This window comes from Thunnus thynnus, chromosome 8, assembly GCF_963924715.1.
Source record: "Thunnus thynnus chromosome 8, fThuThy2.1, whole genome shotgun sequence".
NCBI classification, from domain to species: Eukaryota; Metazoa; Chordata; class Actinopteri; order Scombriformes; family Scombridae; genus Thunnus; species Thunnus thynnus.
This window is the reverse complement of record NC_089524.1, coordinates 28,164,894-28,192,087: the sequence shown is the minus strand read 5'-3', so window position 1 is coordinate 28,192,087 and position 27,194 is coordinate 28,164,894. Positions and strand designations below refer to the sequence as shown.

The 27,194-nt window shown below is 40.7% G+C and overlaps 1 protein-coding gene across 2 annotated transcripts; it reads right to left on the bottom strand.

The window, feature by feature from the left end:
* Window positions 1-1,560: 1,560 nt before the first annotated feature.
* tmem131 (transmembrane protein 131) lies at window positions 1,561-27,194 on the bottom strand. Of its 2 annotated transcripts, none has more exons than XM_067597765.1 (41): window positions 26,749-27,194; window positions 23,973-24,034; window positions 23,725-23,765; window positions 20,500-20,568; window positions 18,861-18,981; window positions 17,141-17,257; window positions 16,908-17,030; window positions 16,716-16,796; window positions 16,442-16,592; window positions 16,276-16,332; window positions 16,097-16,158; window positions 15,904-16,012; window positions 15,131-15,239; window positions 14,832-14,985; window positions 14,529-14,699; window positions 14,230-14,340; window positions 13,788-13,922; window positions 11,733-11,837; window positions 11,556-11,642; window positions 11,187-11,339; window positions 11,025-11,100; window positions 10,822-10,936; window positions 10,576-10,714; window positions 10,331-10,440; window positions 10,159-10,231; window positions 9,845-9,996; window positions 9,612-9,754; window positions 8,947-9,133; window positions 6,408-6,593; window positions 6,108-6,263; window positions 4,767-5,203; window positions 4,492-4,670; window positions 4,197-4,324; window positions 3,995-4,113; window positions 3,760-3,909; window positions 3,492-3,642; window positions 3,295-3,410; window positions 3,119-3,200; window positions 2,901-3,004; window positions 2,643-2,794; window positions 1,561-2,552 (listed from the first exon to the last, which is right to left on the bottom strand). In XM_067597765.1, the coding sequence occupies exons 1-41, from the start codon at window positions 26,918-26,920 to the stop codon at window positions 2,286-2,288; spliced, it is 5,412 nt and encodes a 1,803-aa protein (XP_067453866.1). In that variant the 5' UTR covers window positions 26,921-27,194; the 3' UTR covers window positions 1,561-2,285. The 2 variants fall into 2 exon arrangements, with proteins under 2 accessions (XP_067453866.1, XP_067453865.1); XM_067597764.1 differs by having other exon boundaries at window positions 3,760-3,912; window positions 26,749-27,193.

Below are 27,194 nucleotides of genomic sequence, written 5' to 3'. Positions count from 1 at the left end.
ATTCAGGGAAATTTCACTGAGAGGAAGACGCTCTCTGTCGGGAACACCCTGATCACATTCACATCTTGAAGCTGCCCAGTACAACCAGTCTGACCTGCTGGCCACTGAGCGAGTTAAGAGTCTTGCTCGAGGGCACCTAAGTGGTGTTAATGTAGGAGGTACAAACATTGCTTTTCACTTTCCCCACCCAGAATTATCCTGCTGGTCCTGGGATTGAACTGACAACCCACTGGTCACAAGTTCACTTCCCTGACCTTTAGGCCACCATTTCCTCCAAATTCATCATCATTCAGAACCCACCAATCATAAACTGCAAAACAAAACAATTGTATTAAAGTTGACTGAAAGTTAAACGAAAACATGATAAATGATAAATAAGTAATTCTAGAGCGCATTATTCAAATCATTAAGTTGAAGCCTTTCACAGACACAAACACATGTGTTTTTAGGATGGAGACAACTGACAAAAAACAAAAAGGCAGAAACAAGTTTAAAACCAACATCCTCCAGCAGGACCCACAGCCAGCATGCAGTTTCTGGAAAAGAGCCGCTGCGATCCGAGATGCATCGTTTGTAAGCTTGAACTGTTACACAGCAGCAGAGGAGAGGAAGCAGCCCCAGCTGGATGTGAGTGAGAGAGAGCAGCCAATAAAGCCAGGTGACATGTTTTGGTGGCTTACTGAGGAAGAGGCAGAAATGTTCCTTAATTTGGAAAGTCACAATCAACATCCAGTACGGTTTCCCCTAACTGTAAGGACAACTGAAGAACCACAGCACACAGTGGCCCCTAAAGAAAGCACAGAAAGCAAGGTCAAAAAGCTGGAGGAAGATGGTGAAAAAGATTGTCAGGAGGATGTGGAGACTTCCCTGGCATGTCCGCGGAAAGAGAAGTCCAGACTGGTCCAGGAGAAGAACCTAGAGAAGATATCTCATCTTGAGCAGCAGATGTCAGAGATCATCAAGAAACCTGAGCAGCAGTCTCTGTGGAAAAGACTCATGCAGCTCTTCAAATGAGCTGGATGAATCTCACCATCCCCGTTAACGGCCTAATATTCCCCCACAGCCCAAAGACATGCAGTTAACATGTATGTTAACTGGCCACTCACTGTAAATTATACCCTTGGTGTGACGAAGTGACTTAAAATATAAACCCCAAATAAAAAATATCAACTGTATTTAAATGGTCTTTATATTTTTCCCACCGTAGTTCTATGTTTTACTACACTGATCTTATCCACAACATTAAACACAATCTACAGTGTTGGAGAAAAAGGTATGAAAGTTGTCTTTGTGGTTCAGTTTCTCTGAATACATCACATATATTTGACTTGAACATCACTTGCAAGCAAGAACAATTTTTTCTGATATACCTCTCACTGTGTGACCATGTAATACAGTAACAGTATGCATTAGAGTTTATGGCAAGGTAAAGTTAAACATAAAGAAATTATCATGCCCACTTGATGACTGTCTCATTTACATCTGTGAACAAATGCAACATTTCAACCTGAAATCACTTCTTCATGTTTAGATGGAATAAAATCACATGCGACACAGATGTTTTGCTGAAATCCTTTATTTTAATTTGCTGACAAATAGAGGCGATGTATTATACAAACCTCAGACTTAAGTGTTGTTTGATCACTCAACCAATTGATTCTCACAAAAGGCTTTGATATTTTTTAGGGCAGAGCCCACTTTTAAAATGGGGAACATGAATGTTCATGAAGATTTCTGAGCAACTGTGAAAAATCCCATTTCAGATGATGATAGATCCCTGCTGCCAAATAAAAAGCCTTGAGCAATGATTCTCAAACGAGCTGCGGTATGTAAATCTGACGTTTCAAACCAATTTCTATAATAAAACAATTAGAACCAAAATTATTATGAAAACAAGACACATGGCTTAAAATAAGACATCTGTTCCAACATTAATACTGAACTTTAGAGATTCTGTGCCATGTATCAAACTTTCAGAAGGAATGCCAGCCTTTCTATAACAGCAAAATGTCTGCATTGGCATTAGCACGGCTTGCTAATGCCAACATTTCTTTATTTAGGGGCACCTGTTAAAACAATTCCAAATAAAAGTTAGCATTTATGCCCCCATGAATAAAAAGCTGCAGAGAACTAAATGGCGGGGTTGGTAACCTCCAGCATGGGGCTACCAAATGCGTTACACTTCATGTAACATTGCTTTCTGTTGGGATTTAAAAATAAATGATTTAGCGTACAGAGTACATCAAATCCGTAACGTACTTCTGTTAAGTGCCATCATCTGCTGATTAATTGCCATTTTCAGGTGAGCTAGGCCAGGGCTCGGAGCTCCGCCTGCTCAGGGTGGGGCGCCACATGCTCCATGGGTTGTAGGTCCGACTCATCTCATTGGAGGCTGGTGGCGACGGGGTGGGACTGCTGACCAGATCCGTCAGAGTTGTTGAGTTGGTCGGTGGAGCAAAAGGGTGTAAGGCTGAATCTGCGCTCGTTGACCAAATGGAGCTGCCGAAGGGTGTGGTTGCAGACCAGGGATTGCGGGTGTTTCCCAGGAGTGACTAGAACAAAAGACCAGAAAGCTCCACAATAGTAGCATGAACAGGAGGAGTATCTGTGAGCTACATTAGCACAAAAATAATGGATCTTACTGCGGTTGGGGCAGTCGGTGAGCTGGAGCTGCTGGGCCAGGAGTGCAGAGAGTCACTGCTTGGTATGTCCCATATGGAGGAGGAAACATTGGTGAACTCAGGCCAGCTCTGCTGAGGCTCAGAAGACTTTGGGAGATTCATTCCACTGAAAACTAAAAACAACACACACATGATTCAGTTTGACTCCAGCAAGTCATGTATAAACTGCTCCACCAGTTACTCTACATTCTTCTCTTTGTTATCAGCCACACAGGTTACCTCCTGTCAGGTTAAAGGAATTGTTGGGTCCGAAAGCAGAGAATGAGTTGGCAGGGTGGAAGTTTGGACTATTGGCCGTGTCAATGGGACTCCATAATCCAGAGCTGTAGCAGGAAAAAAATTACATATTCAGTATATGTATATGTATTATATGTATTCAGTATTCAGGATTGTACCTTGATGTCACACCTTGATGTGAATTTTAATTCTCACATTACCTGTCAGAGCTGTCACTTTCAACTGAGGTCATGTGTGCCAGAGGCTTTCCCTGGTTGTCACTTTTACCTGGGCCAGAACCACCTGACGGGAAGATAAGACATTTGCGTCCTCTTGTAAACAAACTATCACAAGACACACACTTTGACCAGGTGTTAGTTGGTTGCTACATTTTTACCTGGGCTTTTGTCATAACCTGCAGCCACAGCAGCGAAGGTGGGGTTGCCATTTTTGCCTGGGAGCGGAGCGGCTGTAGATACTTTATTTCCTGGGGCCTTCTTCTGGTTTCCCTCACTGCAAAGATGTCAGAAAATCAGCGAGGATCTGGATTGGTTGAGCGCACTGAAATGCTTCATGAGTGAAGTTTAGTGATACCTGTTACTGTTGAGGACGCTGCTGTAGGTGCCTCTGGACAGTAAGCTGGGAGAGGTGGGTGGAGGGGAGCAGGTCCCGGCTGTTACTGATCTCTTCAGGAAAGGGTCTGCGTTTATTGTCTGGAGGGAGATCTGCTGAAGACTATCTGCTTCTGCATGTGGAAAACAACAAAAAAAAGCGCTTTATAAAACAGATTATTGGGCATTTTAAACAGGCATGAGGAGGATGGGCACTGGACATGACAGGTTGGTTTCAGGTCTGGACTTACGGACGCTGTTTTTGGAAAGAGGAACATCCCACTCTGGAGACGCAAACTCCTTCTCGCCCTCAGAGCTGCTGCTGTGGCCCAGCTCTGGCACCGAGCCGCTGGACAACAGTTTGGCTAACAGAGAGGGGCGCCCGTCTTCCAGCTTCCCGTCTACTGCCGAAAACAAACATGTCACAAACACATCTGGTGCTGCGGCAAAAAGGGAACGTGACAACATTTAAGTAAAGCAACTCACATCTCTGTTTCTGCAGGGGTCTGGTCTTTGGGATGTTGGTGAGAGGGTGGAGAGCTTTGGATGTGAAGCTCTTGCGTTGTTTGTTCTCCAGTGGGGTTACATATGGCAGCTCCAGAGAACTGAGAACAATAAAGATTTGTCAAAAAGAGGATAAAAAAAAAAGGAACAAAAAGCGATCGCTGTCATCTGTAGTTAAACAAACCTGGATTTTTCTGCTTGGTTCTCCTTCTTTATGGTTCCTTGTTTCTTGGTTTTGGGTTTAATAAGGAAATTTGTTTCCTCTTTCACTTTTCCTGTGGCTACTGTCCTTCCTTTCTTTTTCACTGGTTCCTGGTAGAAATGAAAAGAAAATGTGTTATATTGACATTTCTGAAGAGTTTATACTTCCACAATGATTATTTTTGTCATTTCGATAGTAGTAGATGCAATGGAAAGAGATTTGAGACTCCAACGCTGTTATTTAATGTATGTCTGCTTCTTAGGCCTCCTCTCTGTACCTCTTTGATGTTTGTCTCCACATCTGGATTGGAGGTCTCTGTAGTAGTTGAGGAGCTGTCATCGTTGTCAGCCAGGTTATCTTTAAGCTCGTCTCCCTTTACTGTTGATTTTTTCTCTTTCTCTTCCTTCTTCCTCTGGGCTTTTGTTTTACCCCGCAGCTTCCCTTTGGATTCCAACACTGAAAACAATATGAACACACACTTTCAAAACCTGTAAATGATGTCAAAGACCTATTGTCCTCCTTCTCTCTCCTGGTAGAAATGAAAGTGTGTACCTTTGTTTTGTATCGACTGTGAGCTCTGCTCCTGCAGAGGCTCGGCATTAAGTGTCTCTGGACGGTCAAGGTCGTTGTCCATGGCTCCGAGCAGGTTGGCATATTCTGCATCCTCAGGGCAGAGGCCTCTGTGAGACAGCGATGACCCGGCTAAACTTTGACTCTGGAGGTCCAGTTTGGTGCTCCGAGCCTTCCGGTTGGTTAGTTGGCAGGCAGCTGGAGGGCCCTCTTGGCCTGAGGTTGTACTTCCTTTGGTCAGCTGGGAGGAAGTAGCTTGCATAGATGGGCGGCTGAAGCCGATCCTGGACCTCTTATCTTGGCTATCTGAGTCTGATAAGGTACGGCTGTTGCCCTGACGGCCTCCAACCCGTGCTGCTCCGTTGCTGGACGTGTATAATACTCTGGAGTTCTGGGGTGAATCACTGTAATCGTTCAACCTGAATAGAGACAGAAAAGTGTTCAGTTATACTGTACATGCTGCATCTTCTGACACTTAAACTAACTTTCTGTGGATCCTTTCACTACTTTGTTATGTGTTGATGCCGTGAAGATAACTGCTCAGTTCTTTTTGTCTCTTACATTTTTACTAAATCTGAGTTTATTGTGACATTAGCGAAGTTAAACAATTGTAACAACTTCTGAAAGTGCATTTAAACACAAATTAGACTTGTGGCTTCAGGTTAGATCACAGCATGAAGTCTAATTGAAAATTAATCTGAAACTATTTTGACAGTTGATTAATGGTTTAAGTCAAACGTTTGGCAACAATGCTACCATTTGATTTTCCAGCTTCTCAAATGTGAGGATCTTCCACTTTTCCTTGTCATTACATTAACAGTCAACTCAATCTTTGGGTTTTAAACTGTCGGTCACAAAAAGACATCTGAATACGTCACCTTTGGTCTCTCAGCACATGTAATATGCAATTTTCATTGTTTTCTGACGTTTTATAGACCGCAGGATTTATCAATTTATCGACCAGACAAGTTGATAATGAAAATAATTGTTAGTTATAGGAAAACAGAATATGTCTGTTAAAGGTTTAAACTGGTGCCACAAAGATGATTTAAGCGCTGCGGTCACAGCATTTGGGCTTTTGCATCTGGAAAAAGTGCAAATGTGCGGTGAAATCTCACAGACTGCCTCTGACTGAACATGCAAAGTTGTCCGAATGGCCAGTGATAACTGCTAAATACTGGCAACAGTGCCAGACACTGGAAAACCTGTGGGCAGTGGTTAACCTCAGCCCAGTGGTGATCAACAGTCTTCTCTCAGTGTCAGAGCCCCAAATGTAAAATGATGATCTTTGTCCTTTGTCACACTTTTCCGTGTTAAACTTACTTTGAATCACTGTGAAGTTGCACAATGTCCCTGAGATTAAATGGTCTCCCAGTCTCCAAGGTGGAGTTGGATTCCACAGACACACGTTTCTTAAAAGGCTCCCATATGCTCTGAGCCTCCAGGTAGGCTGTGGCAATCACCAACAGAAACATGGAACTGAAAGGACATTAACAAAACTCATCATTTTTTGTGCTGAAATTCAGTTTTAGAAAATACAGCAGCAGCAGCAGCAGCATGGTGGTCCAGTGCATTTCGATACCGTGACTTCACTCTTTCTACCGGTCCTAATGTTACACTCACCTCATAATGAGAGACACAATGATGTAGAGCTCCAGCTCCCAGCTCGGTCTGGGCAGGGTCTCTGCACATGCAGCTAACACGTGGTAGGGCAAGGAGGCGTTCAGGACAAACACAAACTCAGAGCCCCCACACGTCACCAATTTCAGCTCCCGGATCACTCGAGATGAAGTGAAGTCGGGTGTAAACCTGTAAGGAAACGAGGGAAATGTCAAAGTTAAAAAGACTGCTCATTAATCTGCACCGTGTGACCACAAATTAGTAATAAAATGTATCGCCAGAGGTCAGACGACTTAAGTGATGGTTAGTTGGAAGAACTGGGAATCTATGTGCCACCTGTATGCATCAAGATATATTCATTTTAAAAAATGTCCAACCTGACCAGTGACCGTGTGTGGGTGTGTGTGGGTGGATTTCAAACATCCTTTGTCTCAACAAAAACTGGAAATGTTCTAACATAACTGACTGGTTACACATTGCTATTTGTTACAATGAACATGCCTGAGATGAGGCATGTAGCAAACCTGTTTGAGGGAGGCGGCCACATTTTTTCATTTTCTTCTTGTGTGGTCATTTTCAAAATATGTATTAGACACAAACTGACGGAGCATGTACTCCCTTTCTGTCTGCTAAAGTTCTGGACCGATTGCAGCATTAAGACAATTACAAATCAGAAAACATACACTGTAAACAACAGTCAGACCAACATGATTGTAAAAAAAAAAAAAACCTGATTCAAAAAAGTTAGCTGTCAAATGAGTTAGCTACACTGTTCATGCCAGGAAGGAAGAAAGTATCATCAGTTAGAATCATCATTGAGTCTCCACAGGAAGTACGGTACTGTAAAACATACACAGAGTGCAAAGAGGAAAAGTAAGCTACTAAAGTGGCTAGCTTGGTTAGCAGTGAGCTGATCAACTAAATTGTACTAAAATTGCATATATAACTGTAATAAAAGGAATACCTACAGACAATTCTTCAACAAGTTCATTTGGGGAGTAGACTACAGATGTCTGTCAATATTAGCTCAGTCACAGATCTGACAAAAAACGGGATGTAGCTAACAGTTTCAGCTAACTGTGTAGCAGCAGTTAGCAACAGAGTGTTCGACTGAAAACAAACTGCTGTTAAAACAGTACAAACGTAACCGTCATGGAAGCAAATGACTCATATCCAAGCAAACACAAATGAGCTCATTGTGAGCACAACAAACGGTTAACATGTATTAGTAGAGAAATCCCCTGCATTAAAATATGACAACATAAACTCATGTGATAATATGCACAGTGTGAAAAAATGATTTAGTGTGTATTTACTCTCTAAAGAGAGACATCAAAGCTATTTACATTATTAGTTTCACTTGTGCTTTTCAAGCTATGACAAGTCAAAAGTTGATGATGAAACATGCTAGTAAGGTGAGTTGATTTTTCCTTTTTTGTCATTTTTACTACATTATTTTCTACTGCCATGTGGCCCTTGAAGCTTAATGACAAGCTTAATCAGCAAGTTTACGGTATGTAAACAAATCATAATCAGAAAAACTATTATTGTAGGTGGGTGTGGCTTCACGTTTGACATAGTTCACATATTAAAAGGCATTACATCGGCTGATTAGACCTCTGCTTAGTCGGGACTTTTCCACAACCAACATTTTGACATGACGGCAGAAAAGGAACAGGTGTAACTGATAAGATTAACGACGGCTGCATTTGGATTTCGGTGCACCGGTTCCATGGCCTTGGTGTTGTGCAAGGTCGCCAAATTTCATGTACTATAGAGACACCCATACACAGTTCTGAGAAGTGGTCTAACCAGGTAAAACAAGTGGAAATACTGTGGGTTTGTGTCATGAGAGTGTAGGAGTTTTAAAACACAACACTTTCAAACTAGAGAGAAGAAATGTCAGTTCAATTACACTTTTATTAACTTTGTTTTGTAAAGTGTAATTTTCGTGAGTTGACAGCAGCTTAATGTCTCAGAATCACAGCAAAACATAACAAAACCATTTAATGACAACTGCAAAGAAGCATTCAAAAGGAAAATATCAATGCAGTGTTTTTCTTTTCTCTGTCTTTCTTATTAAATGACACTGTTGCTTTCATGAAATCTGACTCAGGAAACCAGCAGGTGACTATTTTAACGAGGAACTATGAAACTATGAAAGAGAATTCAGAGACTGAAACAACAATTAAAAGTGTGGAGTTCTCCCGCTCTGGTGTAAAAATCTTTCTATTATTATTTTAGTACTTTGCAAATGGACGAAAATGTATTTTGAGGATGACTGAAACTTAAAGTGATGAAGAAAAATGAGACCTGAGGGGAGCGAGCAGAAGCTGCAGGGAGCAAGAGAACCAATCCTCTTACTGAAGGCTTACTCAGCCACAGAGGTTGAAGACAAGTATTAATAGAGCGCACGCACACACACGCACACACACACACACACACACACACACACACACACACACACACACACTAGAGCAAATTAGACTGGGCAAACTGCTGGAGAAAGAAAAACAACATGTGTAGCGGACTGTTCACTTACAGTATGATGAGGTCTTTTGAAGCATTTGGTTTAAGTGCAAATTCTTGACAATTGAGAACTTTGAATCCATATCCTTCACAAGCTTGCCCGTTGATTTCTGCTGATCTGATGGTGATCGGGAGCAAGCCTGTGTTCTCCACTCTGAATGTTCTTTTGAGAGTGAAGTTTGGCTCCTTGACTTTTGTCTCTGAAATAAACAGGGAGACAGGAATTTATGCTCTTTGAGTCGGTTGCAAATAAGACAGAATGTTTTTATTATCCATCTTTAAAAAAGGGAATTCGCAATTTTGTGGGGAACTGAGTATTATCATTGAGATTCCTGGGATAAACTGAATGTTATTATTTTGTCACTGTGTGTCCGATGTGAGAATACACCAGCACGTACTCTTGGAAAATTGTTAACATAGAAGTTTATCAGTGCATCTACAGTAGGCACAGATTTCAATTCCCTTCTAGTTTTGAAAAAAAATGATCCATCTTATTAAATATACTGATGTTAGTAGTTGATAAATGTACAGAATGTGTTTTACTATCTTTTCAAATGATCAGAAAAAGTGATAAAGTACAATATACTAAATGCAGACTTGGTAGTAGTGGAAATCTGAAGTAAATCAGCCTCTATGTTGACACTGAGCTGAACCTCTGCAACACACACACACACTCACTCTCTGTGCAGTCTTTCAGCAGGGCCTCGGTCATCTTAAACCTCAGTGAGCTGCCTTGTCCCGGAGGCTTCCCTGCAACCTTCAGGCTCTCTGTTGTACCTCGTCCGTGAAGTATGATCGTATCGATCACGGTCAGATTATTCCTAAATAGATAAGAACACAATTTCAGAAGAGGAAAACAAAACATTTACTGATCGTACGGTTCTGTTTGATACTTTTAAAGCTGACGTTACCTGACTATGAGGAGGGAGGAGACACTGTGGTTGCTGATGGGAGTGAATCTCACGCTGAATGACTTGACTTCTCCGGGCAGCAGGAGGAGGTTGTACACAAAGGGTCTGGTTGATCCCTCTACAAACCCTGTACTGCTCTTCATTAGGGATGTCTGACAAAAAAACAAAGAGCCTGTTAGAGCCAAACAGCTTCCACATGCTTCCTCGACCGTAGACAAGAGGACTGTGATTAGCAGTGCAGCTACTTGCCAACCAGCTGATTCTCTGAATGCCTGAATAAGGGTGAAATCAATCATCCCTTTTGTAGTACTCACGTGATTTCTGTGAACCTGGAACTCTAAAGTGTTTGTGTTGATGTTGATGTTGGACAAATTTCCTAACGGCAATCTGGAAAATGAAATCAGAGAGAATCACTGTATTTTTCCAGAGAAGAGGAGGGGATGAAGAGTAATAAACATGCATGCTGGAGTTGTTGAGACTTCCCACCTGTCAGCCAGCTTTCCAGAAAACACAGAGGGGTTGGGCAACAGCGCCAAGGGGAGAACTTGGACAAAGACGGGGACGTCGGCAGGATTCTGCAGAACCACCTCCTCGTCCTGCAGACACACAGAAAGACATCCGGCCCTCAAGTCCAAACACAGAACTTTTAACAACACCTTAAAACATTCCTGCATGTGGTTTGTGCACATGTGCATGCGTGTGCCAACAAGAGGCGGATTGTTTCTACTCACAGAGGAGCTGTTTGTGTTGGTCAGAGGGAATGTAATGCGTTGTGACGAGTTGACCAAAGAGGGCCAGGTCAGCTGTGCTGTTATTTTCGCTTGCACGTTTTTCTGAAGATCTGTGTTGACTTCAAAGACTGCTTCGATCCTTCAGTGAGAAAACAAAAAAATCTTGTGACATGCTGTATATAACCCACAGGTGAAACCTGATAACCACAAAGCCTGAAGCCTAATAAAGTACCCTGATATGCTTACTTGTGGCTTGAGTGCTCTTTCAGCTCTTTCCATCGTCTGAGAAGTTTCTGGTGAAGATCCACATCAGCATCCCAGATATCCTCCTGTAACGCCAGTCCATGAGGCTTTGACTCAGCTGTGAAAGAAAGATTTTATTTTTTTTTATAACAATCTCTTATTTGTGTCACACAGACTCAAAAAGCTACAATATCAGCAACACTTACATTTAAGCACAAATGGAAGCCCCACATAACAGTGATCACCACACTGCAAGCTGGCGTCAAAATAAATATTTGCCACCTGAAAGAAATGGAGGAAAGAAAATGTTTATGTTTGGAAGTACGGATACAGCTACGCTAGTTTTGCGCCACAGGATGAGGGCATACCTTAGATTTACGTCTGGGCTCCAGCTCGTCTTTGTTGTTGCGGAGCTGTTTGTAATAGAAACGTATATCTTCTGTCAGGGAACGGATCTGCTGTAGTCTCACTTTCTGTGTGAAAGAGCTTTGTATGCTGAAACTTTGATGGACAACTTTCCCCTGTAGAAAAACAAATGACACAACATATACAGACATGTCAAGAGCCATAACACCTCAGGCATTTAACAGGAAGGTACATCCTGCTTTTAACACTTTCATGTCATCTGCTTGCTTCAAGTGTGAAATCTCACTCTCATATCTAAAGTTAGAAAATAAGTACAGTGACTATATTTTAAGTCCTGTAATTCTCATGAATAGATCTTTTAAGTTACTTACGGGAAATGAAGGTGGCAAAATGATGTGTTTAGGAGAGCTGTTTAATGTGCCCACTGCAATAAGAGCTTTCACTGGGATGGTTAATATCTGAAGGAAAAGAACAATTCATGTCAACATTAGACTGAATGTTGGTTGCACCTTCCTTTGTATGAAAAACATATCTGAGCAATGACTCACCTCATAGTCTGTGGTTATGTGTATGGCTCCATCGTACGTGCCCTCCAGTGCCTTGGCCACTAGTGTCACTCTGAACGCTGCGTAATAGCCAGATGCTAATATCACCTTTGTAGAGACAACAATATATCTATTAGTTTTGCTTTTTCATGCAAAGCACATCTTGTTAACAATAAGTAGCCTGTAGATTCTCCACACCAAGCAGCTGTGAAGGATCATGGGGTTTTTTTGGTTTTTTTTTGCATTCATCAGTATTTCGTGACTTTGGAACTGAAAGGCTCTATCTGCTATCTCAGTGGTTTTGAGATATTGTGGTTCAAAGTTTTCACATCCTACAGAAGATAACAAATATGGTACGCAGTACAGTTCTCTTATCAGTTCAACTCACAGGTACGTTTAATGTACTTTAAATATACGTTATAATATAAAAACGACATTTTGAATGTGTTTTGCAGATAGAAAACTTATGCTCTAAACTCATTTTCACTTTGAATAATAAGGCTCTACTTGGTAAAACATAACAAAAAGCAAGACATTTAAAAAAAAAAAAAAAAAAAGTCAGTTGCGGATGCAAGTTATGATATGAGACATCTGGCCACAAACAAACATGTTTTAATCTAACTTTCACTGATAGATTTGAACTGAAAGTGACTCATCACGTTTTACTAATAATGCAACAAAACATTTTTTTTCTTTATTAATTTCTGCTGATGCTGTCTCTCCTTGTTCTACATGTTATGTGTTTGTTACTTCCCCTCTATATGGTGTTCTGCTGTTCTGTGCAAGAGTCACCATTGTCAGTGTCTGAGCTTGTGTTTATCTGCTGCATTACATATTACGTTATCCTTATGTATTATTACGTGTTATTACGTATATTGCATTATGTTGTAAAGAGACACAAACCACAAAGATATTAGCATGGTCAAATCAACGTCTTCTCTAAGTTGCCGTCATCTGTAAAAGTCGCCATAGTAACTGTAAATTACTAATAATAAATATAAAGCAGACTATTAACTTAGTTAGCATTGTTACAGTATCATTTATAATGTTTTCATAATCATCAATTTTGAGGTTTCAAAACTTGCTGTTATGATTGGTTCTCCTGTGTTCATACTGAGCAGTGATTGGCTTTAGCAGGTTTACCAGGCTTTAGCAATTAGGGAATGACTTTGGGGACAGAACCTTTACTTTTTTCAAATTATTGGGCCATTAATGCATAAAAGTAAAAAATAAACTGACACAAAATGTTAATGACTTGTCAAAGAATAGTGGCAGGTTAATAACTATATGATTCTAAGGTCACAATTTAAAGTATACGAAAGTAAACATTTGTGTGTTTGCAGTGTAATTTCATCCAAAACAGCAACACTACAACATCTAAAATGACCATGATGTTAAACTGAGACCTGTGGAAGAAATATGTTGTTTTTATATCTGCTTTGTCTTGCTATGATATCTTGCTGTAAAATATTATGTGCTCACTGCTTTGTTCATGTTCCCACTCCTTTGTACTATAATATACTGCTCTAAGATGTACTCCCAGGTTCTCTCTGATGTGCCATGACCTTCCCTTCAACCCATGCCTCGCCCTTCATTTGAACTTGTGCTAAAAGCCTCTCGTCATGTTGATGAAACCCAGGACTCTAATTAAACTGATGTATTGTGGTGAAATCCTCTGCATTGTACTACGAGTGGTTTACTCCTGCTGCAGTGTAATTAACACGTTTCTTTGCCTCAGACTCTGATTTACTTTTCTGCAACAATACCCATGTGACACAGTCTTAAAGTCTTAATCTCTGTCTTTATAACTGTTACCAAGCATATAATTCAAGGTACCCACTGGACATGTCTCAACGTAAGAATAGTTCCCTAACATCTTGGTGGATTTATACCGAACTACATGTTGCTTTGGATAATGATGTAATCTCATTCTTCTGCTCTATTACAAAAATCATTCAGAAAAAAAACCCCTCTTTGTTCTTTCCATGAAATTTAGTGTCATCATGATCTCAACATAAAACTAAAAGCATCTTTGGAGTGACACTGTGAAGGTCTTACTGTTTTGTGATGGGAGGCTGAAGTGTTCTGCAGCTCTCTCAGGCGACTCAGGGCCACTGTTGTGTTTCCTTTCTCTGTCTTCAGCAGCTCCATGGACAGACTGTCTCCTGTCACCAGCCAGGACTTGATCTCCAGCTGGAGGACAGAAAGTGGTTTAACAAGACAACAGTGTATCATTCCCTTTGCACTGGGATTGTTATGCTTTTGTTAAAACAGTGTGTGACTATGCTTTAAACTACTCAACCTAAAACACTTTATCAACTTTATTTATTAGAATAAAGGCTTATGTTGCAGCATGATAAAGTTTGGACTGAACTGTATTCAAACAGGACAGACAATAACATAATTGTGGCCTATGCCAAGGAAGTTCCTCATATTATAATTAGCTTTCTTCCAGGAAAACCCCACATACATTTCATAGTCACTTCCTGTATGTTCTCACCTCTATAGGGTTACTGTTCACCACCACAAATGTGATGCTGCTGGTGTCTGTTGCACTGCGAACACCAAAGTCCAGGATGTTCTCCTTCAGACTGGGAGGCAGGACCAGCGGCTGTTCATGCAAGGCCACAAAAAACAAAAACACCACAGACACATATAAATGTATCTAATACAAACTGGATGAGAACATGCTCTGATAAGATGAATTAGCTCTCAGTTCAGTATCACTTTGATGATAAGTAGGGGACTCTGAGACACAGCAGGTTACTTTAACAGACATCTTTTGTGTCCGTTGTTTACCTCCAAAAAGCCTGTGTAGGCCCGGACAGGCAAGTGAAACTTTGATGCATTTGTGATGAGCAGGATATTGCTGTCTATGTGAATGGAAGGTCGGACTGGCCGGAAGAGGAGGGAGAAGATGTAACGTGACTCATGTGGGGGAATAAGGATGGGTGCGCTGAAGTTCTGCACCTAAAATAGAAAGGAAAAAGGTGAGGTCATTTTGTTCTCCAGAAATGCAGTATATATATATACACACACACACACACACACACACAACACCAACCAGAATAACTTCTGTACACCCATTCTGGCAAGACTCACATTAAACATGGTTTTGGCCTCTTCAGGCAGGGACACATTGTGTAGTCGGATCGCAAAGTTGAAGGCATTTGTGAGAAATATGGGTCTGTCCACTGGGTCGACGGGGCTGTCCCTGATATGGAACAAGGTTGCTGTGTGGTCAAAGCCCAGATAGCTGAAAGAGGAGATGATAGGGCAGAGAAACTTTTTTAAAAAAAGCTGTAATTCTTGTACGGAAAAAAAATTCTCTTGCATAGTACATGCAAGCAACCCACTCTCTATATCATCATTAGTGGACGTATAGCCACAAAACAACTCACCCTTCTAAAACTTCTGCCTGGTATGGGATTTCAAGCTTGGAGTAGCTCTTTTCTTTTGCTTTAACAGTTATTTTACCAGCGAACTGATATGGTCTTCTCGCTTTTGAGGCTGTAATGAAAAACAAGATCGAAAGAACGGATAAGAGCAATGAAAAAGGATACAAGGCCCCGCAAGAGGAAGTTGTGCAACGCTAAACCCAAGAGTGTAAGAAGTTGCTAGAATAAGGACATGATGTAAAAACATTTAAGGCAAACACTAGAGTGATACTTAAGTTTATTCCCTTTTTAAAATGTTCCCCAGGATGTATGAATAACCTTACAATTAAATTACAAATTCAAGAATTTTAAAAGGAAGTTTATACAAAATATTGTAAATAGCATATTGGGTTTTTATTGAGATGATTTTATATATAACTGTGTGCCAGTGAAAGGGGGGAGGGGAGGAAACTGCCATCTTGCATTTTTTGCAGTCAGGTGCAGTGGTGCATTTAACTGCACTTCCTCAATCACTTTTGATTTATGTATGCCTGTATCATGTTCCATTATGGGGGTTGTGGAGCATGCATAGGGTAGTTCCGGATGGGTATATTTTTATTTTTAACTGTTAATATCTAAACTCAAAAACAGGAACCTTTTTATTTACTTTCAAACTGAGATTTTGCCTGGTTTAAGTCACAAGCTTTGCTGTTTGTTTGATCCATTATGACTGTGTATGGTTCAAGGTATTTAGTTTAAAAGTTCAAACATGTAACATTTCAGAAGATAAAACTTACCATCAAAACTAATACTTGCAACTTTGGTATATCTGCTCTCTCCAGCTTTCAGTGTGACAGCTTTGAAATCTATGGCGACTGCTTCATTGGAAGGTGTTGTGCGTACACTCTGTAAAGCAGAAATGATGGTGTTACATAAGGGTTAAGACGACAGTTAACACTACATAGGTTTAAAATGCAAAAGGATACCTACTGTGATTGGAACATCTTTTGCTCCTGAATTTAAAAGGTGAAGATTCAGCAGTTTTGGGCGATCTGTCACACAAAGAAGTTGGGAAAGAGAACGGAAGGAGAGTGAGCCAAGACGATCTGCAAAAAGATTACCACAGAAAAAAATGCAAGATGTAGCCTCTTTTGTAACTGACTCCATACCTTGTGACCGCAGCGTACCAAAATCAAGCATCTCTGTGGAGGAGTAAATACCAGGGGCTGCACAGAAACGACAAAACAATTTTTTCAGAAGCTGAACATGACAAATGCTGACCTGACAGATGGAAAGACAACCTGTAGCTTATGAACAAAAGGTTGGATAGCACACCTGATGTGACCTCCACCTCAACAGGCAGGATGATGAACTGGTCCTCGTTGGGGGCGTTGGTTTTGATTCTGATGAAAGCCGTGTGGTTGTCTACATCTCTGGATGAGAAGCTGGCTCTCATTACCCCCTTTGTCTCGAATGGAGGAATCTCCTGCAGGGAAAAACTCAGCATGAGTAAACTGTGGCTCCACTCCGAGCGCCATTATCTTTCATCTTTAAAAGTTCCATCAAAGATAAGATACAACACTGGAACAAAAAAAAAAAAAACACTAACCCATAATTTTCCAGTGCCTCCTTGTTGACCTGTAGGAAGCTCGAGATGTAGATCTCCGCCACTGGAGTACATCTCAACAACCTGGAGTCAGTCAGGAGAAGACAACACGTCCCATACATGTTAAATCAATACACCAACAAGCAAAAACAAAGCAAATATGCTAATTTAACCATTCTAATTGCTCTAAATTACCTGCAGTGGTTCACTGTATGGGTTGTGGATGTTTATTAGAGGCGAGAAGCTGCTGTTTACTGGGACTCGAGCCCCTATGAAGGGACGGAGTCTGTAGGGGTTTGGGATGCCAACCCCAAAAACCTTCAGGACAGAGATGGAGAGGTGATATTAGTCTCACACACACACACACACTTCTGCTGACACTAGATATGCAAGTCATGTAAAAGAAGTGTTCATATGTTGGTCTATACCTGGTATGTAAACACTCCATGATGTGATGTATTAATAAATAAAGTGTTTTCTACATTCCCAACTACTCGAGCGAGAAACACAACATCAAATGACGTGTTTCCTCCTGGTGGAATTATCTGTTGACGAGACAGATGAAAGGTTAAGGCTTCTGAGAGTTATGAACAAACATTGACCAACAAATAACTGGGTAATAATCTCTAAGATCTTAACACCTACTTCAACACCTGACCTTAAAAAGGTCCATTACTATGAAAACTTTACAGCTACACTCTAACTTTAGCATTTTGGTGCAGACTGTGGTTGCAAGAGGTGACTGTTCAGTGGCTTTTGCCTCAGATTCCCCTAAATCATTTCCTGTCAGTTTAAAGTGAAACTAACAATCTACAGAAACAGCTACAAAAAAAGAATATCTTGTTGATTTCTCACAACAGGACATCGTGAGATGTTGCGCACTAATACATTTTAGTCTGCAATTCAATTTTTGAATTGAAGACTAAAATTTGTGAAATAAAGGAGAAGATTTTGAGAGAGAGATTTTGTCTATTCTAGATGTAGAAAGCCTTTATAGAAACATGTCTCATGACAGAGGACTAAAGGCCTTAGGTTGTTATCTTCAAAACCACAATGACTTTGCTCCTACCCCATGTCTTTGTGATCTAGATTCTCATGTCCTGAAGTTGGTATTTTTTTATACATTTTACATGGAAAAGCACATGGCCTTGCTTTTGCTTTGGTGATCTCTTTGCTATGATTAAACAAGATCAAACAGTTCCTTCAAAATTATGGCTTTCGTGCAAATGCAGAAGACAACGATCTAGTCATCCTCCTCAAGGCAACCCAACATATATAATAAATGTCTCCTTGCCTCACTAGTAAATTGTATGTGCAGCAATTGTGCCTAAAACGGTATTATCTGTAAAGGGGATCTTTACATGCTGTACAGAGAACATGATGTATTGTAATTGTGAAAAAAATAAAATGCTTTGGAGAAACATTGTGCTCTCAGGCAAACAACAAATCCGTCCTCATCCTATAGGCCTTCACTTCAGTGACTGTTATCATAGTTTTGAGTATGTTTTAGAGTTATTTTGGACCCATCCTCTTGGGACAATGCATCCTGTGAGTTTAAATGATGCTTTAAACTCACAGTGTACAGTACAGGATGCTTACTTTGCCTGGTGTGGTTTTACTGTGTGTTTATGTGTCTTTATACACTTTATCTAAATAGATAAAGACTAGATGGAGACAAGGGATCACATGTTCCGGTGGCACATGTGATTTGCATCCAGTGTATGCTGCTGTTTGCTTGCTTGTTGTTGATGCCTGAAGAAAGTCTCAGACTGAAAATATCTATTTGAGTAAAGCAAAAAAAAAAAAGGAGCGAATGGCACCTAAGAGAAAGGATGGGATGTGTTTCTTAATCACAGCCTCTTTTGTGTACAATAATTATACTAAAGCACTGATATTGTTTATAAATGCCTCACTGTTCAAAGTAACTGGAGGGACCAGTGATAATGAAATAAGATGGTAGAATCAACTCACGGCCATGTGACTTAAGATCAACAGGACAGTTTTTTTTTTTCTGTATTAACATGGCGATTCACATTTTCAAAAGTTCCTTATTAGACAAAGATCAAACTTGTTGTGACAAATGGGTTGATGACAAAAAGAAATTAGTGTTTACATTAGAGTGACATTAAGGTGATAATAACTACTTACCCTATTCTGGAAAAAGGATGCGTGAAAATGTGCTGTTGTTGCTGATATTGATATCAAACTAATTTCCTCTGAGCTAGGATTATGTAAATAAACTTTCTCCATTTTTGGCATTCCAACAGGCCTGTGAATGAAGACAAGAAACACTTATGAACAAGTGGATACATTGGTCCAAGCAACAACATACAAATTAACATATTTCCTAATTGTATAAATCTCTTTACACATCACATTAATGTGAATTCCTATGAGTTCTAGAAATATTTGCTTTTACTTCAGGCTTGTGTCATTTCAAAAAATTGAAACTATAATTATAGAAGTTCCCTAACAGATGTAGCACGTGAACAGAAACTCTAATAAAGCTAACAATAGAATGACACTTCACACAACATGACACTAAAATCACAACCAGAACCTTCCTGTTTATCCACGCCACAAGATGACTAATGATGGACTTGACGTTCCTCAAAGTAACCAGGAGGAGAAAAGGAGTACACTAGTGGTTTTGCACGTTACGGCCCATTATACTGCTCTTTTTTATATACTGCTAATAAACATCCAAGGCATACCATAAACTCTTTGATTTCCTACCTTCCGGGCAGCCTGTGGCTTCTATCATTTCAATGTGGTATGAAAATCAACTCGCAGAGACTTGAAAGTTGGGGAGTTTTTATGATACTCCCTGATTGCAAATGCATAATTACGCAATCATAAACTTTGGCTACAGAATAAAGTCCATTAAATATTTACAGTGAAGTGTTCTTTTAACTGTCAACTGATTTGCACTTGCTGGGTTAAAATCTGAAAAACACCTGTCTGTGTGTTTTAAACAAAGTGAACAAAGAAGCGTGTGTTATGCCTCTGACACAAATGAGGTAGAGATAAACTACACTGCTTCTAAATTTGAGTTTTTATGAGCTGATTTATTGAGTCTTATCCAACCCTGACTTCATTTCCAGCGTGGTACACACAGGTTGAGAATTTCAAGGTCTCTCTCTCATGCTCTCAAAACATTCACAACTGATAAGTGGATTCTTTATTGAGGAAGCAGGACAGGGGAGGACAGGCGGAGACAGCTGGGTTTCTCACTGTGAGCTAGTGTAGAGGTACCAGCCTCTCTGACGGCTACTGAATCATGTGCACTGTACCCTAGTAGGTTACACTTGAGTCTGGGTCGTAGTGCATGGGTGTACACTTGCTGTCAGAGAGGAATGTGGTGCAATAAGCCTGGCCTAGGTGAAATAAGGTGCTGGCTGAGGTTAAGAATATGTGGTTTTGTTAAGTGCATTCCACGAATTGCTATAATGCTTCTTCAGCAATCCATTTATTGTTGACAAGCTCAGGTCTGAATGAAATTTTAACTTGTGTTAGAGAGTAATAGCACAGACTGACTGAGCAGCTGTCTGTTAATTATCCACTGGACATGGGATATGTTGTTTAATCACATATTAGACTAAGCTTTTGATCATATGTAAGAAAAATAAAAGTTCTAGTAATTTAGTTTTAAGGGCAATATATTTCTTCATTGATACAGAAAAAAAAGAACTGAAAATTATAAATAGTGTCTCTAACAATGTGAAATGGTGCACATCAAACAACACAAAATGGTCAATTTGTGTAAGAATACATATGAGACACTCACTGTTCGTGAAAGTCCAACATTGGAGGCTCAAAGCGTATAGGTCGGCAGTTCCCACGGTGAGGGGAAGTGCTGTGAGAGACAGGAAGATGTGACAGGAGGAACAGCAGGCTTGGAAAAATAGTATCCATGTTTGTGTGCATTTCAAACAAATGAGAAGCTAAACACACGAAGCAAGACACCACATTGTGCGCCCAGCCTTTTTTAACAATGCATTAAGATAGCCATGAGGCCACTCCCATCTGCAGCGGACTATTTCCATGTGGAAAATCTTCATGAAAATCCATAGACTGGAGCCACGTTAAGGAACAAAATCAACCAGAGGAGATAAAAACGTGTCTCTTCTTGACACCTTCAGAGTGTGCTGTTTCTATTCCACGAAGGCGACGCTTTTGAACATCGGTTGGACGCGCCTGGTTGGAGGACACACACATTGACTCACCAAACCTGTTTAACAACAGGTGTATCTTGACAATAGACAAGGCCGTCCCCGAAGAGAAGCAACTCTTCTTTGGCGGAGGTAATATACAACAGAACAGTGTAATGAGAGACTTCATTTCAATCTGAAATCAGAAGTTCATCGGCGACGCCTGTGTGGCAAATTACTGATCTTCAAGTCATTTGATGTTTGAAAAGCAAACACCTGAATGACACATGAGCATTGTTTTACAAAGAATGTACAGAACTATTCTTGGAAAAGTTAAGATGGCCACCAAGATATAACAAACATGGAAAAACTCCCATCTTTGTACTTGTTTATCCACCCTTCTTTTGCACCGCTATTGATGTGATAGCACCTAACACCGTCCCCTAATACACCACTCAAATGTAATTACTCCAACATCACCCTGGAGTCAGACAATTTACCAGAGATCAATTTCACCTATTTACTACCAAGTCGACATGTACGGGAGCAGACAATGGCCATAACAGTGCGCTCCAATAGCTGAGCTCACTGGAGACGGGATGGATTTCCATCCCCTGAGGCGCACAGAAATCCAAACAGAGACCCCGGACCATTCAGTGTTCCTCCTGGATAATCTGTGATCTACAGCCTGTCCTCACTTCTCTCATTAATATAACAACTACTGACAAAATTCTTGTGGGATTAAGGATTTAAATGTATCCTGGCTGTGAATTCAGTGTGGCCTTTTGCTTAGTGCTTCACAGCTAATGTGTTGAATGTCAGTGTGTAATTGGAGTAGCCAGGGGAGGGGAGGGGGGGGGGGGGGGGGGGGGGTGGGGGGCTCTACGTCTTGGCCTCAGATCTGCATATGTCAGGCTAACCTTAGGACGAGTGCATTAAGAAAAAACAAAACAAAAAAAAACTGTGATAGTGAAAAGCATTTTCATTCCTGTGCAAGTGACTAGCGTGTTGACAACTTTCTTTACAAAAGAAGAGTACACTGAGTAACAGGGAGGAGATAATAATTAACAACAGAAATAGGAGCATTTCCAAGCGCTGCACACAGACGACTAACCCTGGATGATCGAGGAAAAAAAAGGGGAAGTTCAACATTTTAGAAACCCTCTGAAACAACACAGTCGAACAGCAAAAGTACCCCGTCCTCCCCCCCCCCCACCCTCCTCCCCCACAACTCTGTTGAGGGAGTGGTCATGCTATGCCCGTGCAAGATAACCCTTTTATGGATTAGAACACACTGTACAAACAGTAAAGGCTCGCTGTATGCTGCACTCAGACAAAACACACATGAGAAAAGTTAGGACAGAGTAGCTGTGTTATGTGGAGGCTGTCAAACAAAAACATGACCTGTCTTTTACATGTTTCCTGCCTTGTTGTACTGAGGTGGAAACAATGTATACGCGTTTGAGCCGTTCTACCTGTTGGACAAATAGCCGCATTTACTGTACAGCCAGTCACACAGTAAAAGATAGTTCCCTTGTTTTTATTGGTAAAGATCAATCTGTGTATTAGCATTGTAGATGACTCATTACACAGTTCTTAGAAAGTTTTTATAGTCTTCAAAAGCACGAGGACTTAAGACTGTAATGTCAGTCTGTGATTGACAGGAGAAAGCAAACAGTAACTTCCCCAAAGCACTCTTTTGTCAGCCATGATTGCATCTGCATTCACTGACTGTGAGGCAATGTGGCCTAACCGGGGACACTTGGCAGCACCAGAGTTGAGGCTCCATGGTGGTCTTGGTTGAAGTAATCAAAAAAAAACACAACCATCTGCCAGTCTGCTCCTCTTAGCCTCATCGGTGTGGGTACAAACTCACATGTCCACGGCCTGCCTCTCTAAACTCTTCCAAGTATGTAGGTGTGGCGAGAGAGGAGAGAGGCATGCTGGGGTCTGGTCGAACAACAGAGGCGCTCTCGCTGACACAGACTGAGCAGTTTCCCTGACAACTAATGTCACTAACGGCATATGATTGACAGAGCTGACGGGGGGACTCGGTGCATACGTGTGTGTGTGTGATCTCAGGATGAAATTTGTTGCGTCTCTCTTTCTCTAATGGATTTCATGCTACTTAACCAACCTTGTAACAGCAGTTAGTATGGTTTCAAGTTCTTGCCTCGTAGGCTCTGGCAGCTTGTGATTATGATGCTCAGGCTATTTATTTTTGGTTGATACTTTGTAGCCTGCCAGATGTAATAAAATGCCTGCCTAGGTTCATTATCCCTGACAAATAACCTTTTTGTACTTGCTTGCTCACATGACCACGGTGGCTGATGATGCATTTGCAAATTTGTTACAGTGCAATTTCAGCAGCATATTTGTTGTTTGCTGCTTTGTTTGTGAATGTTTCAAGCTAGAGGCACAATGGAGTGTGCTGTAGAAGATTGGTATTGTTTTGCCCTGTCATTTCAGTTCAAGAAGTCCTTAGGCTATGCTTACACTCTCCACTTTACGTTTACGTTGTAGTAACAGTTAACAAAGGAATGCGATCCAGTAGAGCAGCACACATTACAGCCTCAAAATTCACCAGCTGAATCAGCCGTTATAGTCTCAACTAAATTTGAGCATAATAACTTATACAATAGTAGAATCTACTGTACAGGTGTTTTTATTAGATTGTGCTATATTATGCCCACCCAGGTGTACATTATACTGTATATGCTCAATGTATATGATGTACAACAGCAGCACTCTCCTTCCTGACTACACCCACACTTGGATGATAGTGGCATTTAAATACATAAACATCTATTTGATGAGGGTTCTGCTGGAAAAGAGGGGAGGACATTTCTGAAATGACTTACCTTTGTTGATGATATAAACTAAAATCAATGTCGGAGTCAGCCTACAAAAAGAACAGAGACATACACGATCATTTAAATATGATTTAACTAGACATTACATTATTACATTCAGAGGTAGTTTGATTTGTAAACTAAGTAAATGACTTTATTTTAACCTCTTGCTCTATAATGCTGTAAATGTTAGTGGTTAGTAGCAGTACAGTTTTCAAGATGAACAAAAAAGAGGAAAGAAAAGCAAAGGCACTTACCTGTAAGAGGCCTCCCTCACCAAAATGTAGAACTTCTAGTATTGTGTCTGACTGAATGAATGCTGTGAAGAAAACGACAGGAAGACTACATAAGTATCAGCAACATCAAAAAGGAAAAAAACACTCTGCTTCTAATTTCAGCAGAATTTTGGACATTTTACAAGTATGAATACTGAAAGAGAGAATGACAAACTAAATGCACTGACATTTTTAACTGTTTGCCTGTCACTGAGCAAGCTACCAAGATGTGATATATTTAAATTGATTTACATAGCAAAGCAGAGGGCGCACTGTCAAGATTCAGGTTGGACGGCAGCAGCCAAATGTGTCATAAATGAGCTGAAGTGTGGTGGCGAAAAACTGTTGCAGAATCAAAAATAATTTCAAACAGCTTTCTGCTATTAACTACTGCACCCAAATATCCAAAGTAAAAGGTGCCTGTTATCAGTGATTACATCTTCCTGAACAACAAAGTAATATTAATAAAGATAACTCCCCACTTGAACTTTAATCTCTTGTACTTTCAGAGCAGACAAGAGACAGGAGAAATATTTGTCTTGAGATCTGAGTTCACTCGCTGCTCTGCTCTATGTATAAGTCTGATGTCTTATCTATGTTATACCGAGGACGATTACTTTATGTACTGTCAATACAGGACACGCTCATGTGTTTCTGCATGTTATAATCAACTTGAACAGCCTGCTATAAAAGGATGAACCTATGGCAGTACACCCTAATATTCTTGAGTTGTGTGTGAAAAGGGGAGTAAATCCTTAGTAATCACACAATTATCAAAAGGATTTTCAAGACTGGTTCAACAGATATGCAGGATGTTTCTTGCATGAACTCTCATGTTACTCACTCCTGATGAGTCTACAACCAAAAATTCAACTCGCATTTATTACTGCTTTCACTCTAATGAGAAGCTTCTCACCTGACACCACCGCTGAAATCCCACAGCTTGTGCTGCAAGATCAACCTTCACAGATCGTGTTCACAGCCCACTTTAAGCAGGGAAGCCTGTTATTATGTTAGGCATGTATTGACAAATGAATATACTCCTGCTGGCTGTGAACCTTGTTTTACATTAAACTAACTCAGCAGATCCAGATCATCTTATCACTTAATGCAACGTATCACAGATCCATTATCTTTACAGATTTCACTACAGGTACATCACACGGCTCACATTAGAGCTCTTCTTCCTTGGGTCAGCATTTGTTCACTTTTTTTTCAGTAATTTTGTTGAGTTTTTCCAAACTCAATTCACCCTTTGCGTTAGTATGTAGTGGAATGAAAGTAGTTTCCTTACTGTATCACAGTGGATTGATACGACTGCATATTGTGAAAGTTAAAAAGGACTAGAGCATGAATGCAAGATTGCGCAGTTAAAAGTATTTTCCGTTTGGATCATTACTTCTTCTTGTTAACCAGCACATAATTTAGAATTTGCTCAATACTCACATTATTTTTAATACAACAACGAGAGTAAGTAGAAACAGATGTGATCATTGCAAAAGATAGCCAGGAAGGTAGCCATGTTAACACACCAGTGTGTAGACGGAAAACATTGTATTTCGGAAACACAGTTAACTAAAAAACGTGTAAGAATAAGAAAAATAGTGTAAAGTCACTATTCAAAACAAACAAGTTAAAGCTCTAAATGTCTGATCTATTAGTGCTCAATCTGTCGAGAACATGCATTAACAGTGTAGCTGTTGGTCGACTGTAGATTTATTTCGGGTTGCCAACTAAAAGGAAGCAGAAGTTGTATCCTTATTCTCCATTAAATCACATGCCACTTCTCCTAACGTGTGCCTGTGTAAATCTGTACAGACAGTTTCAACAGTGAAGCATAAAAACAGCAGCTATCTCTGTCAAAGTTAACCGTGACTCTCTTTGCTAAGCTTGCAGTGTTGACGTTGGTAGAAGCGTGACAGTTTCCTTTTTCACGGCTTTAGCTAAATGCTCCTTTATAAAACTCAAGTGTATTTCTTTTAAGATAAAGGCTTGGGGTTGTGTTGCAACCGTTTGGTACCAATGTAAACAATTTATAGGCACCAGACACGTTTTTCGAAGTTGGCACAGCCTATCTTGTACGTGGACGAGGAGACTTGTCACTGTGACCCGACACGATCAGCAGACCTGACTGCTGGATGAATAACATGCGGACTGATCATTTGGACTGATCAGTGCCAAGCTGGAAACAACCCAGGGTCAAAATCAAAACGCTCGGCCACGTTTACAGATAACAGTCATCTGACTGTGCCCAGGCACTGACTTCAACTGAGTCCAGTATGAGGAAGGCAGACAGTGTTGTCGTTAATGTTAACTATATACACAGTATGCAGTCACACAGTAGCTGGTGTAAGATAACATAAATAGTAGCCATGATGCTAACAAGCAGCCCTTTCCGTCCCTGACTGGTATTATTTGGTATGTTTGCCTAACTTAGCCATATATGGAGGGGTGACAACATGACAACAAGCTACAAACGGAGCTAACGTTTACTGTAACGTTAAAAGGCCACATACAGCTAACCTAACTGACGGCGACACTTTCATTTTCAGCTAATGTTATGAAACAATTTCTAAAAAATGCAACCCTCTCCAGCTTTAAGTGGAAATTCGTTAATGTCACCAAGAGATAAGTACATTTAACAGTGTTAACGAGGAGTTAATGTTAGCTGTGATAAAGTTGGCCCGCAGAGGTAACCTCAGTGTCTGCGGAAGTTAGCGCTACAGCTAATGCGGACGTAGCCAGCTAAGTTACAAACCTTGTTTATTCGCCCGCGTCGTGTGAATAAAAGCAATAAATAACATCCTCAATAATCCGACACATGATGTTCTTGTTCTTGTGTGTGAGTGGCGATGACTCTGGGCTCTTTCGTGGCTCGCCATGCCGCAGCTCTTTCTGTTAGGATAACCAGCGAGCGAGTGTGCGGACATGCCAGTGTAAACCTCCGCTGACTCTGTCAATCATAGCCGTGAAGGAAAAAACTCCAACTCCAGCGAGCAGCTAACTACTGAGCAGGACGTTAGCCTCTGTTCTTCCTCTGCTGCTTCTCTTCCTCTTCCGTTTTGTTTGTGTGACACGCACACAGCGGTGTATACTGCAGCCTGCTGCAGCGGAGTGAGCGCGCCTCTTCAGCCGCTCTGCGGTCACTGCTCAACCTGCAGACCAGCGCTTACATCCGCAAAAAGATACACTTTGTCCTTTCTT